This window comes from Engystomops pustulosus, chromosome 2, assembly GCF_040894005.1.
Source record: "Engystomops pustulosus chromosome 2, aEngPut4.maternal, whole genome shotgun sequence".
In the NCBI taxonomy this organism is placed as follows: domain Eukaryota; kingdom Metazoa; phylum Chordata; class Amphibia; order Anura; family Leptodactylidae; genus Engystomops; species Engystomops pustulosus.
The window spans coordinates 105,722,783-105,743,182 of NC_092412.1; the positions used below are offsets into that span (position 1 = coordinate 105,722,783).

The 20,400-nt window shown below is 39.7% G+C and overlaps 1 protein-coding gene across 1 annotated transcript; it reads left to right on the plus strand.

Moving 5' to 3' along the window:
• Positions 1-1,415: 1,415 nt before the first annotated feature.
• TMEM182 (transmembrane protein 182) lies at positions 1,416-18,229 on the plus strand. The gene is made up of 5 exons (XM_072135886.1): positions 1,416-1,693; positions 1,804-1,906; positions 6,597-6,695; positions 8,131-8,268; positions 15,638-18,229. Exons 1-5 carry the CDS (start codon positions 1,556-1,558, stop codon positions 15,859-15,861), a joined length of 702 nt encoding a protein of 233 aa, XP_071991987.1. The 5' UTR covers positions 1,416-1,555; the 3' UTR covers positions 15,862-18,229.
• The last annotated feature ends 2,171 nt before the right edge of the window (positions 18,230-20,400 follow it).

A 20,400-nucleotide genomic window follows, 5' to 3' on the forward strand; every position in this document is an offset into this window, starting at 1 on the left:
CCCTCATAAAAGAGAGAGAGCTGAAAGTTTTGTCTTTTCATTCGATTACAATGCAATGGCCCCAAGGATTAAAGAAACCATTAATAAAAACTGGTTTATGGTAAAAGCGGACCCTCAATTGAAATCTATAGCCGATAATGGTCCTTCGATAACCTTTCACAGAAGTAAAACGGTGAAAGACTACCTGGTATGAAGTAGGTTCAGGGAACATCCTAAAGAAAAAAACTGGCTTAATAAATGTGTTCCTATAAGTAACCATAAGTGTGGATATTGTAACCACTGCTCCCAAATGTTAACAGGAAAAAATCTGAACATAGGTTGTCTCGACCACCGCATCAAGCAATTTTTGACATGTAGGTCATGTTACGTTGTTTATATCATTTTCTGCCCATGTTGTAAACGGTTCTATATAGGTAAAACACAAAAACTCTATTCATCATATTCATCAGGCACACAAAGGGGACATCAGCGTTTCAACGTTTGCAGGCTTAGAGCAGGTCCCTGTACCACTTTACGGAGGCGATCGGCACAAAATTCTGATAAGGAAAGTTGCTGACCCCGCCCCCGGTATTGTTTTTATCCAATGGTGTTTCTTCATAAGGTGTAGGTGTGTATCGAGCTACGTAGTAGCACTTCCTGGCTCCAGGGTTTAAAAGCCCAATGAGGACGCCGGGTTTCATAGGCAAGTTGAAGCGCTAGGTACGTGAAATGATTCGTCCCTTAAAAACGCTCCTGTGTAACCAGGCTCTTCTCCCTGTGGTGTATGCTGTCTTTTTATGATGCAAAGAAATAAAGAAGATAAATTTTTAATACGTGGTGAGTGCCAAACTTTTCTTTTTCTCCTTTTCATTGATGAGTCTTTTTTACTATGCATCCATTCCCAACTGAATTTAGAGAGATAAAAGCTTTCTTTGACCATCACTACTTAGCTTCCATTATGTTCTTCAGCAACTGAAGAACATAACAATAGCCTATTAGGGACATGTGAAGTGAGCCTTAGGACTGTTTCACAATAGCTGTGATCAGCTCATGATACAATAAATTACACAATACATGATAAAATGGATTAACTTTTAGTGTTATAGAATCCCATTTTATTGAAAAAATTTCTAGGATACATCATTGGCAGACCTACTTTTCTAACTGTTTCATAAGACAGCAGAATAACCTGCCTTTTGGTTAGGGTGGCAGTCCCTATGGAATTGTATTGGATATACTGTAAGTGGCTATGCTGTCAATATATACCAAATAAACAATGAAGTATATAATCTGACCTCTTTGTGTAATATGTTCTACCAGTGGATGAAGTGAAACTAGTCTTCATGCTATTCCCTGACTTCTCGCAAAGGTCAGTTATTTTGGACTGGACACTCCCTGTCATAGCAACATAGCAGAGATGCTTAATCAAAATCCCAAAATAGAAGCCCTACCCGTATTTCACTCTACTAGTTAGCTGCCTGCAAACTGCTAGAAGACAAACTACTTAACAAACAGAAGAGGAATATCTTATCTAGAAGGGATTGTTCATGCTAAACATTTTCAACCCACTTTAAGCATGAAGCTCAGCATTGGAATATTTTTTGGTGGTCTTTTTGGTGCTTTGGGAATTTTAGTCCTTTTGGTGGCCTTTGGATCAGATTATTGGCTTCTTGCCAGGGAGGTTGAAAAATGCTCGAAAAACCAAACAGATGGGGTTAGTTTTGTTTTTATTGTCTTGGGGTCCCATTATAATTTATATTGCTTTAGAGTATGAATATATCAGTGTATTTTATCTTATGTTTTTTCTTTCTATGTCATCCATAGGTTGTTGCACCAATCCTATTGCATCATGAAGGTTTCTTTTGGAGATGCTGGTTTAATGGGGAAATAGGAACAGATAATAGCACCATGTCAGCTTTTTGGATCAGTAAGATACATTTTAATACATATTTTTAATGCTTTGAAGATGTTAAGATTTTTTTTTATATTGTTAGATAAAAACATCTTATTATAAATAACATAATATTCACTATTATTCACTGTTATATATTCATGATACAGTGGCGTAGACTTACTAGTGCGGTGTAAAAGCTAGGCTAGACAGTGTCTAGTACTGAATGATGTATGATAGTCTAGTCTTACTTTATACCTTCTATTTGTTGGCTTAGTTCATGCCAAAATATTACAGCTAGGCAGTGCAATGATGGACTAGACAATATTATATTGCACCAGATATATCACACTTCCATTATGCTAATGATATAACTTGCTCTATACACGGCCTAGTCTAATTTGCATCTCTAATTAATGACTGAGTTTATGCCTGACAACTGTGTCCCAGATTTAGCAGTTTTTCATTGCATGGCTTCTTAGGCCACACTCCTTTAAGCAGTAAGCCTTTCTCTCAGGGCAAAACTGTCTGAAACACTAGTGTATCTCTTCTGACGACATTCCTGTGAAACCACACCCCCTTGTTATCGGGTTCATAAAAGTGTTTAAACTTTTTGAAATCCCTTTACTCTGGATAATTCACTTGATTGGTGTAGGAAAGGTATTTTATATGTTGAACAACTGTTTAAAATTCACAAAATACTGTCTTTTGTTTTTCCGAGTATAATGAGTATAAGCCGAGTTTTTCAGCACAAAAAATCTGCTGAAAAACTGAAACTCGGCTTATACTCATGCCAGGAAAAAAAAAAATTCAAAGCTAACCTTTCCGGCTCCCCTTCTGGTCTTCTCTTCTTCTTTTCGTGCCGCCACTGTCATCACATTGTGTTGCCGTCCAGCACACACTCTCTTGTCAGCAGCGGCTGACGTCACAGCTTGTGGGCCGGAGAGTCACACGGACATGCTGTTCCTGGACTGAAGAAGAGAAGACATGGGGGGCACTGGAAAGGTGAGTTTTGACTTTATTTGTTTTAGGAATTAGACAAACGGTAATGTATAAAAAAAAAAAAAGTTGCCAGCTCACCTCCCCGTCAGTATCGAGTCCGGCACGGGCCCCCCCTGCTGCTGGGGTACATCAAATGACGAAGAAAAGGGAATGCGGTCCAGCCAGGCTCCAGATACAAATCGTTTCTTTATTCAGTGCAAAATAAAATATAACAATCCACTCCTGGTAGGCGTATAGCCTACGCGTTTCGGACGCTTGTCACGTCCTTAATCATGGCTATAGGGTACTAACACAGTAAGACTTATATAGCTTGGTACAAACAAGGGCACCTCCCCTCTCACGCCCTCATAAGCATTTCCGTTTCCGCCCATCTCCGGTCCATTAAAACCTCTGAACTATTACAATTTCTGTATGTGAAAAATAACAACATTCATCATTGACAAAAATCAGTATGATTCCTGTAAACAGCACATTGATCAGACCAATAATACGAGACCCAAGCAATATATATGCAATAGTCCGTGCAAGATCGTATTGCGTCACGTGACTTGGATCACGTGGTTGGTCACGTGATCCATCTGGGTCACAGAGGTGTATAATGTGATTCATTGCCCGTTGCTTGGTAACCCAACAACAGAAAGAGGGATATAGACAGGGTAATGGAAGTTCGTCAACGAAGAGAAAACCAGGGGTGAAGAAGAGTCCCGACGGCACCGCAGCGGGGACCCCCGACGGGAACCACAGAAACGACAGATCCGGGCATCGGCGAGGATCCTCGCGGCGCCACCGAACAAGGCTCTCTCCAACGACACGGTAGGTGCAACTTTGTCTAAATCCAAGGAAAGAGATATTAGACCAAAATATGCGCTATAATACATTAAAAACAACAATGGATCAATTCTGTGAATATAGTACAGTAATTTAAATATTAAAAATGGAAGGAAAGAAAGCGAAGTGGCAAAATAAGCAAGTATCAAATGACATGGTGGCATTAGTCATACATCAGGTAGTGAAAAGGAAACTCGGATGGCACGCATGGTAAGGCTAATAATGGTACATAATTTCTCTTCTCATATTGAGACCTTGTGGGAGACGAGTACCCAAAGAAAAAATCCAATAAGCCTCCCTGCTAGCCAAACGAGCTGCCATATTGCCACCTCTAACATTCACATGGACTTTCTCTATAGCAAAGGTAGTCAAGTATTGTACATCTCCATTATGACATGTAACAAAATGTTGTGATGCGCCTGAAAGATTGCGACCCGTAGGGATGGAAATATCCCGTAAGTGTTCTAGGAACCGTATCTTGAATCTGCGGGAAGTGTGCCCAACATACATAAGGTTACAAATGGTACATTGGATAATATACACTACATTATCCGTATTACAGTTTAAGAATTTTTTGATGACAAAACATTTCATGCCATCACTTGACATAAAGTCCTTCTTTTTATTGGCTACGTATTTACAGGTTTGGCACCGGGTTGCTCCACACTTAAAAAAGCCCTGAGTAGAAAGCCACGTAGATTTAGATTGTGTAGAGAAAAGGGAAGGAGAAAGCAAGTTCCCTAAACTCTGGCCTCGTCTGGAAACTATACGGCATCCATTGCCAAGGATGTTTTCCAATATAGGATCTGTTTTTAGGAGGGGGACATGGCGATTTACGATGTCAGAAATGGCTTTAAACTGTGGGCTGTACTGGAGGACCAGAGTGGGGATTTTGGGATGGTTTTTGGGAGTTTTAGAATGTTGCGGATATAGTAAATCTTGTCTGTTTTTGTTAGAGGCTCTATTATAAGCTTTTTCCAGTATCCAATTCGGGTAACCTCTACTTCTAAGCCTACCACAGACCTTAGATGCTTCTTCATAAAAATCAGAAATATTGGAACAGTTCCGCCTAGTTCTTATTAATTCCCCTACGGGGATGGCCTGGATCGTGTGACGTGGGTGTTGGGATTGGGCATGCATGATCGTATTACCTGCCGTTGGTTTACGGTAAGTTCTGGCATTAATATTCTCACCAGTGGCACCATGAAGAGATAAGTCGAGGAACGAAATATCGTGTGGATCAGCAATAAAAGTGAATTTGAGATTGAACAAATTATTATTCAGGTAATCAATAAAGAGTGGTATGGCAGGCACATCCCCCCGCCAGACGATCAAAATATCGTCTATGTACCTGCCATACCACTCAATGTCGCTCAAAAAAGGGTTGTCGGGAGAGTAAATAGTGAGTTCCTCCCACCAAGACATGGTGAGGTTGGCCAGGGATGGGGAAAACTTGGCCCCCATACTCACTCCTTTTGTCTGTAAATAAAAAATATTGTCGAACACCCCTGGTTTTCTCTTCGTTGACGAACTTCCATTACCCTGTCTATATCCCTCTTTCTGTTGTTGGGTTACCAAGCAACGGGCAATGAATCACATTATACACCTCTGTGACCCAGATGGATCACGTGACCAACCACGTGATCCAAGTCACGTGACGCAATACGATCTTGCACGGACTATTGCATATATATTGCTTGGGTCTCGTATTATTGGTCTGATCAATGTGCTGTTTACAGGAATCATACTGATTTTTGTCAATGATGAATGTTGTTATTTTTCACATACAGAAATTGTAATAGTTCAGAGGTTTTAATGGACCGGAGATGGGCGGAAACGGAAATGCTTATGAGGGCGTGAGAGGGGAGGTGCCCTTGTTTGTACCAAGCTATATAAGTCTTACTGTGTTAGTACCCTATAGCCATGATTAAGGACGTGACAAGCGTCCGAAACGCGTAGGCTATACGCCTACCAGGAGTGGATTGTTATATTTTATTTTGCACTGAATAAAGAAACGATTTGTATCTGGAGCCTGGCTGGACCGCATTCCCTTTTCTTCGTCATTAGACAAACGGTGGCTGGCTTACTACAGGGGCAGGGGGCTGGCTGACTACAGTAGCACGGGGCTGGCTAAGTCCTGAGGCAGGGGTCTGGCTAAGTACTGTGGCAGGGGTCTGGCTAAGTACTGTGGCAGGGGGCTGGCTAACTACTGGGGCAGGGGGAGGGCTAATTACTGGAGCAGGGGGCTGGTTAACTACTGGGGCAAGGGGCTGGTTAAGTACTGGGGCAGGGGTCTGGCTAACTACTGGGGCAGTGGGCTGACTTACTACAGGAGCAGGGGGCTGGCTAACTACTGGGACAGGTGGCTGTCTCACTACTAGGGCAGGGGGCAGAATAACTACTGGGGCAGGGGGCTGGCTAACTTGGCTAACTACTGGGGCGGGGGGCTTGCTATATACTTGTGGCAGGGGTCTGGCTATATATTTGGGCAGGGAACTGGCGATATACTTGGGCAGAAAGCTGGCTATATACTGAGGGCTGGGGCTGGATGGCTATATGCTAGGGGGGAGGGGGCTGACTAGCTATATACTACAATGCATTTCCCACCCTAGGCTTATACTCCTGTCAATAGGTTTTCCCAGTTTTTTGCTGCAAAATTAGGGGTCTCGGCTAATATCCGGGTCGGCTTATACTCAAGTATAAATGGTACATTAGTGGTTTTATTCTGCACAAATTAAATATGCATTTAGTGGAGTTGTAGGGGGATAAAGAATTTAGGTAAGAGAATCACCCTTTACTTTCTATGATGGAAACTTGTAAACTAACAAAATATATATAATTTACGTATCAAATGGTGTTGTTGATACATTTGAAAATTGTTACATATTTTCTTTAGCCAATCAAGCTCCAACAAAGAATTGCACACATGCCTACCTTTCTCCATTTCCAAGGAGCAGAGATGACAATAACTCTACAGCGTATCATTCTGCAGTTGGTATGTATATCGATCCTGGTTTCTTTTTAATTCCATCATCATGCAGTATTTTTTAATTTTGTTAGCTCTCTCATATGGGCAAACATGAAGGTGTGATTTACTTATGCTCCAAAGCAGATTATATATAAGGGGCCAACCCTTTTTAAACACCTTAACAACACATGACATAACTGTATTATATTCTTGTGTCTCGTGTACTGCTCACCTGCCAATGACAAAAGACTGCATGGGCCACATTAGGAATAGGACCTGCTCTATCTCTTGGAAAGAGGGCTCATACACCGGGCCATGGAATCCATCACCTTGGGCATGTGCCCATAGAATTGAATCGAGAGGTGTGCTAGCTGTAGAAAAATCAGCATTAGTGTGCATAAGGCCTACGTCTCGCTCACCTTCCCTTGCTCTATACCATACTGCTTGTAGATTAAATGGTGACTGGTTCCCTTGAAGTCTGTAGAATACATTTTTGTGGCTGACCATGAAAGAGCATAAGCATGAAATATTGAAAGCTGACAGAATTCCCACTTCAGACAAAAGTACCTATTTTTTATACTTTTATATAATGCATTAGGGGTAATTTAACAATGACGTTTAAAACACCAGTCTTAAAATTCCCCCTTTTTGTCCCGTAGATGCAGGCACAAACGCATTTAGACCAGGTTGCTCTGCTGTTTAGACCAAGTCTGTCCAGACTGAGGTTTCAAACTATAGTCTCCGTCAGGTTTCCAATCTGGACCCACTCCATTTTCTGCCCTGGCACCTCCAAAAAATGTGTGCAGACCAGTAAACTCTCTGAACTGGCAGAGATCTCTGCCGGAAAACTGGGGGCAAAATAATTCCCCCCCTTTGTCTTTAGAGGAAACCTACTATCATGAATCTACCTAGTAAGGTAGATCTGATGGTAAGTTCCTGTTATACTTCTCACCTCCATAATGCTTTTGTATAAGCATTACATTCAGTATTTTCTTTGATATATGTAAATGATCCGCAGAGACTACTGGGGCGTGGAGTAACTTCGCCGTGAAGTGGGAGTAAAGGCTACTTTATCCCCCAGTAGCCTGTGTTGATCCGCCTACCACAACTTCATTGCACTCCCCCTTCAGTTGCGCGGCCTCATCTTCTATATGCATACGCGTTAGATTCATTATTTTCTACTGCACATACGGATATCTCCGGCTTTGGGATGAAGTCCGGCAGCTGAAGGAGGGAGTGTGATAATAGGACTGGTAGGCGTATCAACACAGGCTACTGGGGTGTGGCGAAGCCTTTTGCAGATCCGTGATGGTAAGTTTCCTTTAAACTTGTCTGCCTTCTAACATTGCACATGTGGATTTTCTTTAGCAACAGAAGTGCTTTATTCCACCTGATATGTTGTTTTTTTCAGCTGCATTTATAAAATCGTTTTTTTTCTGACATGCTTCATATTTCATTTTAGTATATCGAGGATTTTGGAACATTTTTATGCTCCTCGGTGTGGTCACAGTTGTTGCTGGAGGGTTCATAATCATCTGTGCAGCTCCTTTTGTGAACTACAGACTCTATAAAGCAGGAGGTGGCCTTTTTATCACAGCTGGTAAGCAAATCTTGTCAGCACATCACACATGCTTTACCTTGATGCTATGTATGTACTGTTGGTCAAATAATTTAAAGGAAATAACAGTGGTTAGCAGTATGTCACTTTACATTTCTCTTTCCTTTTTTTGAGTGCATCATGTTAAAAGCTCAGGATGAAAAATAACCCCTAACCATGACGTTCCCAAGTTGATATGAAGAGAGCTACCAGACAGAAAATACCCTCCACTAACACTGTTATAGGGTTGCACTGATATCTGAATTTTGAGTGAAATATGATGCCTGGAAAAGTATCACAATGCTCAATATCAATACAATACTTTTCATGAAAACAAAAAAGCATTATCTGAATTCAAGAGAATTAGAAAGATCGGCGACCCCACCCCCCCAAAAAAAAGAAGCAGCACAAAAGTGCCAATTATGGGGGAAGGGAACCCCAACTACTCTCCTCAGCGATGGAGCTTGCGGGAAGATTAAAGGAAACCTACCACTTGAAGTGGCAGGTTTCCGATGGCAATACCGGGCACCAGCTCAGGGTGAGCTGGTGCCGGAGCTTATTTTAGTTACCGTTTTAAACCGCGGTATCGTGTTGGTGTTGGTGTTAGCCCAGACACCCCTCTCAACATACTGTGACTGCAGGTAACAGTAAGCAAATCCCACATGCAAAAGTAGATTCCCAACTGTGAGTGAGAAAAATAATGCTTTCCAGAATAATGATACAATACCAAGAATTGGCCTGTAGACACTAGGATGTTCATGATCACATACCATTTTATTGAATATTGGTCTGATTTGACAGAAATCGGTCATTTATTTGTATGCATACTATACTGTACATGCAGACATCATCTCTGTAGTCAGTGATGGCTGTGACTAGCAGCATCGGTTCAATATGGTGTATATAGTTCTGAGTTATATCTGTATACACAGAACAGTTTTTACCAAGTTACTTTTTTAGTAGTTTAGATTTAAGGGAGAAATGTCAGATTGTTTCCTGCAATCTGACATTGACTATTATGGTTTTTTTTCTAAATTCTCCTTAAATTACATTTAGATCACCCCTGTGGTGTTGTGCCTAATTACCAGGACACTGATGACATATTGAAAGAAGGCAACTGGCAAGTGACAACAATGATGTTGTCTAATTATCTGCTTAATTATCTTTAAATCACTGTGTTGAGATGCTCTGCAGTACACTGACAAGCAAGTACATTACACATACTCAGTAATACAACGGTTAAGGAATAACAATGAATGTAGGAATTAGTCTCCACCTTTAGTAGAACAAATAAGTGTAAACCTAGCAATTATAGCAGTGGGCTCTCAACTTTTTCTTTAGATCTTTAAATGCAGTAGTGGCCTGTTTAAGAAGACCTAACGTATGCTTTCTTTTAGGAACATCTTATTATCTGTTCATATAATGAAGCGCTCTGGTATTTTATCCTTGATCGGTAAGGGCGCGTTCACATGGCGCGTTCTGGTTGCTTTTTGAAATACATTAGAATAGCTAAGGGGAGCATGTGTTAACATCGTGTTTACGATGCGTTTTGTAAATGCAAGTGTTAACAATAATGTAATTAGGCAAATCACCTTTCCTAAGCTGTTGCAGTTCAAAACGCAATGAAAGCACAACCAAAACATACCATGAGAACGCATCCTAAGGGTCCAAATGCTGGGAACCCCCACCAATCATGAGAAAGGGAATCCTGTTGTCACAGACCAGCAGAATGAGCATGTTCCTGCTTCATTAATTTTTTGGGAATAATGGAAATAGCCAAGTGCTGTGCTTAGCTATCTCCCACTGCTTTCATAGACAGTGACTGGAGCCAGTGGCGTAACTAGGAGTGGCAGGGCCCCATAGCAGGCTTCGGCATAGCAGGCTTCGGAAAATTCTATCTACATTTATGTAAATTATCTTTTTAGATCACTAGGTTAGGTCCTGTCTGCTGGTGCACATTTTTTTTCGACACCTTTTTGCAAGGGATTGTAAATCTGGTTAAGCGGTGGTGTTCTGGGTCGCATAAAAAGCACTGGAATTGCATATGTAGAAAGCTTCTAAAGTGCCCTACACAAACTATTTTTTACTTGTGGGTGATGTAGGAGGTAGTAAACTCCATTCCAGGTTGTGGACTGAGTTCCCTCTTAACCTTACTGGTTATTAGGCCATCGTTTTCACATCACTGGAGCCACTGTCTGTCGCTGCTGTAGCAGTTGTCAACCAATCATAGCTAATCTTCTATTTTGCCACAGGTCATTAATATGAGCTCTGAGCTTTGATTAGTTACTATAGGCAATGAGTATACGGGTACATTCACACGACCGCTATTGGGGCCGTGATCTCGTTGCATAATTTGTGACCAGATCACAGTTCCCATAGACTTCTATGGCTCCCGGTCACGGTGTGGTGAGCACAAAATGCTTCACCACACTGTGACCAAGTCAGGTAGCCCCAAGTATAGAACTTGTCCTTTGCACCACGGCTGCTTGTCTGCCTCTGGAGGGAGGAGGGGTGAAGAGCGCTTCTCCCTTACCCCAGCACTGTGCTCACCCAGGATGTGAATGAACCCTAAGACAGCTTATGTGTGAGGTAATAGGGACATAGACAGTGAGACACTGAAAGACAGAGAAAGACAGAGAGAGATAGACAGAGAGACAGACAGAGCGCTAAAGACGTAGCTAGATATAGATAATTAAGGGAAGTTCTCAGCAGCACAATTGTAAAAGAATGTATGTACAATAGACAAACTACCAATATGTGATGGAGATTTCCAGTAAAACTGTTCATGCCTCAAAATCCAAACCTCAATGTGCACTCTAAGATACATCAAGACCTATGAGAAAGCACCAGAAACAACAGAGAGAGAGAGACAGACAGACAGACGAGAGAGAGACAGACAGAGTGAGAAGGGAAACAGACAGACAGGGAGAAAAAGAGAGAGAGAGAGACAGACAGATAGAGATAGATAGATAGATAGATAGAGATAGACAGACAGAGAGATAGGGAGACAGACAGACAGAGAGAGATTCAGAGAGAAAGGCAGAGACAGATACAGAGACATACACACAGACGGACAGAGATAGAGACAGACAGAGATTAATAGAGACAGAGAGAGAGGGACAGATAGACAGTCAGAGAGAGACAGACAGAGAGCGACAGAGAGAGAGAAAGACAGAGAGACAGACAGAGCGATACAGGCGTACATAGATATAGATAGATAATTATGGAAAGTTCTCAGCAGCACAATTGTTAAAAAAAAAGGCAGTTGTAGGCTACCAGAGCAAGGAGAACAGGTCCTTCAAAATATGTCCAAGGAAAAAAGCACCACTCCAATGTAGGTAGATGTAAGGTGAAAAGGTGGTGTCTTTACTCCATAGTGATAAGTGGCCACTAATCACTATGGAATATAGACACCACCTTTTTACCTTACTTGCCTACTTGCATTGCAGTGCTGCCTTTTTCCTTGTGCATAAATAGATACTTATAAAATCTTTTTTGTTAACCCATTCTATTTTTTTATAACTAAGAGCAGTTATTTACTTTCCCGGGCAGCGTTGGGGTTATAGCTAGTATATTATAAATCCCTGTTTCCCAGCTTTTATAGACTTTACCTCCTGTTTCTTCACTCCTAAATACCATGACCCCTCTGACTCTACTTCTAGAGACCATTAACTTACTTCTGTGTTCCCATCCATATATACAGTATTATAACTCCCATTCTTCCACTCACTCACTGGGCTGCCCCTCCTTTATGACACACTGTCAGCCTGTGGCAGCAATCTGGGCATAGATCAGATTAACATTTGTATTTATTAATATAGCTATTGGAAACAAATTGGAGAAAAGTCAACTGTCGTACTAGTGTACAGCACCAGAGGCACTAAAAAGTACACTAGTATCAATGGGGTAATCATAATTGTAGAAAATGAAAGTGTAAAAAATTAAAATGTGGAAAATGTAGAAATATTATTTGGGGAAGTACTATTCACTGTCATTGGTCATTGTCCAAGTTATTGGAAATGGAACCTGTCTCCAGCTTTTACGCCAATAAACTACTAGCCATCCCCCAGGTAGGGTATACAAAATTCCTTTCTAGCATTTCTTCTATAATGTGAATCTAAGGTAGAAAAAATGACAGTTTTCAGCTCCTTTTTTACATGACATTGGAGGAGATTTTTTATAGGTAATCTTGAGAGATTTATGTGAGATTTCACTGAAAATAGAATTTTCTTGAAAGGGTATTTCATACCCTGCCTGAGAGGGCTAGTAGTTTATTGGACTAAAAGCTGTTGACAGTTTCCCTTTGATTTACACACAATGTTATTAAAGTTTCCTAGAAATCCCCATGCAGTAATAATATTCCCATTTTGAAACTACTAGTGATACTCAGTCACCTTTATGCCCTCATGTAGTTGTATGTTTCACCTTTGTTCCCTTTGCAGCAGGGATGTCTTCTTTTTGTGACCCCCACACAGTAGGTATGTCTTTTTTATGATTACATGCAATGGCAATGTTTTGAGCCTCGTTTTATCACCTTTATACCTCCACACACAGTGCTTTTTACTCAACCCTGTATCGGGGAACATATCAGAGAACATAATGAACTGTGTCACATCGTTTGGCTCTGTGTACATAAGCAGCGTGTATAACAGAGTTGAGAAAGTATCATAATTTAATAATAATTCTTTATATAGCGCCTACAGATTACGCAGCACTGAACAAAACATGACAAATCGGTCCCTGTCCCCATGGGGCCCACAATCTAAACAACCTACCAGTATGTTTTTTAGTGTGGGAGGAAACCGGAGGACCTGGAGGAAACCCACGCAAACACAGAGAGAACATACAAACTCTTTGTTTACCTGGGTGGGACTCGAACCCAGGCAGAAGTGCTACTCAATCAGCCACCAATAAGTTTTTAAACGATTAAGGCCCACAAACTGCCAACATGTTAAACATGAGTATAAGAGGATCACAATGATGTCCTTCTATAAAGTCTGGGAGATTCAGCATCTAAAGGCTGTATATGAATGACTTGTAAATAGTCATGGGCTAGAGAAGACTCACACAGGGATGCCCCCTTCTGACTTTGTTGATGCTTTGTTGTCGGCAGCTGCTGATGGTAGAGCCAAAGACGATGCATTTGTCCTACGAGACAGGATTCATGCCGTGATGGGACATCCCAGTGTGACTTTTCTCCACTTCATGACTCTGTATAGGTGATTTGTATACAGAGTTCAGATATCTTTTTCTGCATGATGCTCAATCACTGTCTAGGATATCATTGTTATCCTGTAACCAGATAATGGGTTTGTGCTGGTTTATAGGGTAAAATCCTCATAACAGGTTCCCTTTAACAAATCAACATGCTTTATTAATATTGGTTAGGTATTCACATTGCAAGGGGACAATAAAGGAATAAAGCTGTGTTATTACATCCAAGCCCACTGAGATTTTTAGACAATGCTATAGAATACTTTAAAGTGATAATAATGTAGTTTTAAGTGGGTCGAGTCTAATCTTTCACTGACATATTACACAATCACAATATAATGTGCAGGGTTTTCTTGAATGTGCCTTAAACGCCTTACTTGAAAATTTCCTTAACTTAGCAATGTCACTATGTACATTAGAGACTCATAAAATATAAATGCCTAGAAACTAAACAGAGCAGAAAGTGACACATTGATTTTAAAACTGAGGACTTAAAGTTCACTCTCATTACTTTATTAAAGTCTTTAACATTTCATGAAAGATCATTAATGAATTATCTGTTTACATCTTAGGCCTTTTTAATCAAATGTCAACATCTTTTTGGGGTCTCGGCTCATTAGACATGTTTCCACTAGCTGTGGCTTGACAGGAAGAAAACCTTTGCAGTTAGTGATGTTTTTTTTTTTAAAGGGAAACTTGCTAATTCATATGAAAAGAAATTTACTTAAAAGCCGTTCTCATTAAAGATTTCTAACCCCCTCCAAATATTTTACACTTCCTCTGTAATGTCTGTTCAAAAAGTACAGTTGATTGCTTTCTTCTAAATATCAATTTTAATTAATAGTGATGGTATTAAACTTCAAGAATCAAAGGGCTGTTGACGGACACATTCATATTTATGTGTTTCATGAAACACATTTTTGACTAAACACACATTTTGTCTGCTTGAGGCGCCCTTAGATAGCCTTTTATTCTTTTCATGTGTGAGCTTTAATGTATGAATGCAGATATGTGATTCATCATCCTTCCATATTGTTGTCACTCGTTTGCTCACACTGATGCTGAATTATATTATCTGCATGTTCTACCATTTTTGACAGCAAGAAAAACATAGTCTAAAGGCATTATTTGACGTGTCAAACATAATCTCATTGGACGTTTTGCTGACAACATAATTAGTCCACTAGATCCCACAAAAATCTTTTATGATTCATTTGAAAACTAATACTGAACTTATGTCATATTTGTCAAGGCTTAAAGGAAATCTGAAAAAAACCATCATGATAAACCAGGGACACTTACTCATAGATCCAGGTACCGGTGACTGTAGTAATCTTCTTATATTTATTATCCATGGCCTCCTTTCTTCTAAAATCAACTTTTATAATTATGCCAATGAGCCTGAAGGGCTCTGGTGGTGTTTACAGAAAGTCTCAGTGCTGTAGCTTCACAGCCTGCTACAATGAGCAGAGCAGGTCTTTCCTGCTGCTGCTAGATTACACAAGCAGATGTAGACATGTTCTACTCTTTCTAACAGCCTGTGAATCTGCAGCACAGAGGGGTTCTGGTACACTCCATAGCCCTTCAAGCTCATTAGCATAATGTAAAAAGTTGTTTTTAGAAAGAAAGAGGCAATTGATAACAAGTATAAGAAGACTACCATAGTCACGTATAGCGGGTAAGTCTTTAAAAATAAAAAAGTTGATGCAGTAGCAGGAGTGAAACTGTAGACACAAGTCATCACAGCCTCTGTACACATAGAGAAGCCGGCAATGGACGTGTGGCGCTGTTGGAGAATGGGAGTGGAGAGAGTGGTAAGTAAAAGTTCTTTTTTTTATTTTAGTTATTAGTTAGTTATTTTTACAGACCCCCGGTCATATATTTAAAAATACTTAGTCCTTGACAACCCCTTTAAGAATTTAATACATGATTGTATTGTGATGGGTATACTGGATGTATTAGGAATCCAGGTTTTGTCTGGCATAGAATTGTCCAATAGACTGCACTAGGTCCCGCCCTGTCGCAGCACAACACGCCCTTCGCCCATATGTGAAGATGATTGTAGTATTTATGTGAAAAAATAGCACCACCTACAACCACAATACTGTATTAGCGACATGGAGAATATCTTCAGCTTAACGTTTATCTTTATTTTTAGGTATATTTTTCACATTTGTGGTGGTGATGCATGTCATCTGGGTACAAAGCGTATCTGATGTGAGGAGTTACCAAGACATGAAACAAGAAGATTGCCCTGGTTACTCTGTGGACATTCGCTATGGCTGGTCATTCATGCTGGCACCATTTGGAATATTCTTTTCTTTGTTGGCAGGACTTCTGTTTCTTCTAGTAGGACATACCATTGTGGTCCACACTAAATAAACACTTAATAAGCACGTTTTAAGCTTAAAACCTCTTCACATTTTCAGTTATCTTTTACAATAGTGGACCCAGCTTTCTCATATCTGGAGATTTTTCCATGAATTTGTACTGTAAAAAGTTTTGTCACTTCCAACTTTATTTGTTGTCTGTCTAAAACCAAATAACACAGTAGTTCCGGGCTAATGACTAAGGGAGAATAGTATTGAAATGAGTTTAATACATTATAGAGAATGAGTCGGGGATGTAATTTCATACTCTCATGTGCTGCTTGTTCTCCTCTCAACGTTCTCATGGACATACTTGTCAGTGCCTAAAATAGAATACAGTTGTTCACTTGGATTCAACTCCAACAGTCATGATCCACATATGTAGTGTTTCTCTGCCAGGAATGCCAAAGCATCTTATGTGCAAAATACACAATGTGATAGTATGTGTGCTTAGTATTGTATCTACATAACAAAGTTCTAGTTATAAAGAATATATAGCTTTGTATGTATAAACATGCATGGGTATATATAACATGAATGTAAATTTCTCCCACAATGAGTGTCTCAGCAGTATAGAATATAATGATAGAATACTAACATTTAAAGTGTTTATATATTTTATCATGAATGTCAGATATTTTAATGAATTGTCTAGTACAACATATAAAATTGTCTGAATTAATAAACCTGGTTAAAGGGGACATTCTAAGATTTTTAATTAATTTAGGAAAGATAATTAAATATCACATAGACAGGTGTCTTCCATTTGCATGATCAGTTGTTAGAAGAGACTACTGCATTCAGAAGTGCCACAGCTTCTAAAATTAACTTCACAGGCAGCTTCCACAGTGTACCAACAGTAGTGCATTGTATAGTGGCTGTGTTTGGTATTGCAGCTCAGTCATCACTTGATTTGGAGAGAAGTATGCCGTTCAGGACATGTGACTGAGGAATGTCACATCACAGGCATGTAAAGCAGAAGCTACATTTACTGGCCTTTAGTGAAAGAAACAAATACATGCAGCCCATGTGGCATTATTGAGACCTTCAAAGATAATGGTTCAGCGTTGATTGTTCCCATTTCCTGGGCTGTTGGAAGTAAGCTGTGTGGGTATTCTTTCTGCAAGGAGATTGTAAATCAGCACAGGTTTATTAGAGAAATTAAATCTATTAGGTGCCAAATTGTGAAGCCTCAGTAAAATATTGTTTCTACTTTAATTTAAGGTTTTAATTTAACATTTTCCAGGGTGGAAAAAGAAAAACTATGCCTCAGTGTTACCGTAATAATGCTTACTCCCATCACATCAGTGTCTGACTTTTAAGAAGCCTTGTCACTTAAGATAATAGCCAAACCAGTAAATATCTTCCAAGAGGAAAAGTCACATATCTATAGGCAGCACTATTTTTTCATCTTGTCATTATAGTATCGGGAACTGGTTTAGCGAGATGAGAGGCCATAGATGTAGGTCAGGAAGATTCCATAACATAAGGATAGGTCATCAGTTACAGATTGATGGGAGTTTAACACACAGCACCCCAAAAGATCTGCTTTTCTCAGACAGTAGAGCAGTAGGCTGACATGTCCGTTCTCTCTGTATTGGCTGAATGAGCCACTGAAACTTTGCTCCTGTTTAAATAAATAGAAGTTTATGTGTAGTAACCTGGTGTGACCACTAGAGAGTAAGGAGTTATTTATTTGCTTCCTGTTCCGTTCACACAGAGCCTCACCAATTTTATTCTTTTATGGATATGCTAAGAATACTGCTTCTGTTCCTTAGATTCTTTATGTTTCTGTGTATATTTTAATTTGTTTATTAAATAACATTGCTAAGAAAATGAAGCATTTGTGCCAGGCATGAAAAGTTCAGCAGTAACAATACTTGTGTCTCCATGTACCATTCTGAGAGGTAAGTGACAGCATAGCACATCCTTTAATAGAATGCTAATCACAGTAAACTGCCAAAAGCTGTTTTACTTAATGGAAAATTCTAAACTGGCCAGACATAATGATTCATGTTTCATTGTAATTATTTCCACCTTCACTACACCACAAAGTCATGCTTTAGTACATTTTTTATGTTTAAATAATATAAAACATGGTTATTTGATACAAAGAAGCCTGTATGCTTAATCGAAGAAACAACTGGCCCCATACTAACTATGGCAATAGGTCTTAAATAATCTGTCATATATGCACAGCTATAAAACAGTGTATACATGAAGGTGTGTGTACTACAGAGGAATAATAAACATGTTATTACATTTCAGTGATGTAACAAATATTTGGATTGCAGAATTTTTTTATGTATTTATTTGTGCAGTGTTAACTATCTGTTTACTACCGTATAAGAAATAATAAACAATTTTTGTTTGTATGGTTACCAGAGCCTTAAATCTATATGTAAAGTTACTAAATAAAGTGAAGCCTATAATCAGTGAAGTTCCACCATGATTCACAATTAGGCTCCATTTATATGTCCGTGTGAACAAACAGAAGTCGTGAGCCGCAAGCCGGGTGAAGAAGGGACAGGTGATCGTTTTAAGACACTTTTTCCAACAAGTTCAACAAGAAGTTTTTGGCTTTATTGAAAAGTGCACCCTAAATTATACAAATGTGTCAAAATTTTGGGACAGTTTTGTTAGAACTAAAAACTAAACTAAAAGATGGCAAAATATGACTCCACAGTCTCGAGCCCTTCACCCACAAGTGTTTTTTCTTGTGTAAATCCATCATCCCATTGGACTTGCACTAAACTGACACATAGCTATTCAATAGATCTTTACACACATCAGTTATTTTCTTGCTTTGATGCGAGTCTGGGGAAAAAATGTGAAAAAAAACTGACAGCACAAGGGTTATCCTAGTGTTTTAAAGTGTTGCAGACTTTGATGGTGCAATATAAATAAAGATTATAATTATTAGTGCGGTCAGTTTTTCATGCACAAGTTTCAGGAAGTCGCTGAAAGCAGAGAAGATGGGAAACAGTTTAAAGATGATTTTTCTGCTACAAAAAGAAGCATTGTTGCATCACACTCGGACATAAGTGAATGAACTATGTAAAACTCTGAATACATTGTGATCAAACTCTGACCAATAAGAAAAGTGATACGATTTTAAACATGGTTCGTGGGCAAGAGGCCCTAAACTACCCCAGATTTCTCCCCCAGCATCAGACACTGATAAATCTGGCGCAGCATAAGACTGTCTAATCTAACTCTGCACTGTTTTACAATGGTTATAATGTGAAATTTATTAATTCCTTAAAGATTGTTGTTAAAATATACATCATATACTATGATGCAGAATGTTAGCACATCATATAAATAAATACCTGCATCAGCGACTTTTCCTATTTCCATCTGTCTGTAAAATACCCAAACTTAGAGCTAGTTGCTTATCCCTGAGATAAAAGGTGAAAACAGTATTTGGTGTGCAGAATCACTCCTTTTTCTTGAGTGTTGTGTCATAGTGAATAGGTACACAGAGGTTGTGACAATATGTAGAGTGTCATGTAGGTCTTTTGCAGTTACTATTGACCATTATATCTCTTAGTGTAACCTTATCATGTGCCCTAAATGACTCAAAATGGCGACAAAAGTCATAAAATTTTGAGCAACCACTTTTTCCTACTCCAGCAGAAGAGTGTTTTTCTGTGCAAAAATGAGCAACATTTCCCAAATGAGATGTTTCAGTAAACGGACCTTTTTATTTGTGAAACTCACACTTCCTGCCTCTTCTTCTTACAGCGGTTTTCTGGGCTTTTTGAAAATTTTCGGGGTTATACAAACAAAAGATAAATGTACTTACCTCCACTGGCAATTGCCTATCAATGTCGGTCTCTGTTTATAGAGAGCAGTGCTCCCATTTTGACCACTGACGCACGCCTGCTACACATTGGAACTGAATCTGTAGCAAGCACAGCAGTGGTGGTGAACGGGAGGTAACTATAATTTTTTGGGTTTATTTACTAAGTGTCCCGCGGCTGCATTTCCATCGGGTTTTCCGACGTTTTCGGGGATTGCGATGCTGGGACAAGTATTTACCAGTCGATTGTGTTGTACGCGATTGGATTTAGTCGCAAATCGGTGGGCGGGCCGTCAGACAATCCGACGGATTCGGACAACCCAAAGGATTTAACTTAAAAATTGTGATGCAAACCATGCACTTACATGCATCGGGAGGAAGTTGCTAAACTCCGGCAGACCTGATTGGGAAAGCGACACATGGAGGATATTGGGCGTGCGATCTTCTTGAATCGTGGCATGGTGCATTGTCGTCGGAAAATGTACTTTCGGGATCTCCTCCAGACCTGGTACCACCCCTAGTTACAAACCCCCTAGTTACAAACGGACCTATGCATGTTGGTAATTTATTGTACTTTAACCTTAGGCTACAATAAAGAGCTACAACATCCATCACAGGTGTCTGTAATGAAGCTTTATTGTTAATCCTGGTTCTTATAACAATCCAACATTTTTAAAACCCAATTGTCACAGAGACCAAAAGAAAATTTGGCTGGGGTTACAATGATAAAATATACAGTTCCAACTT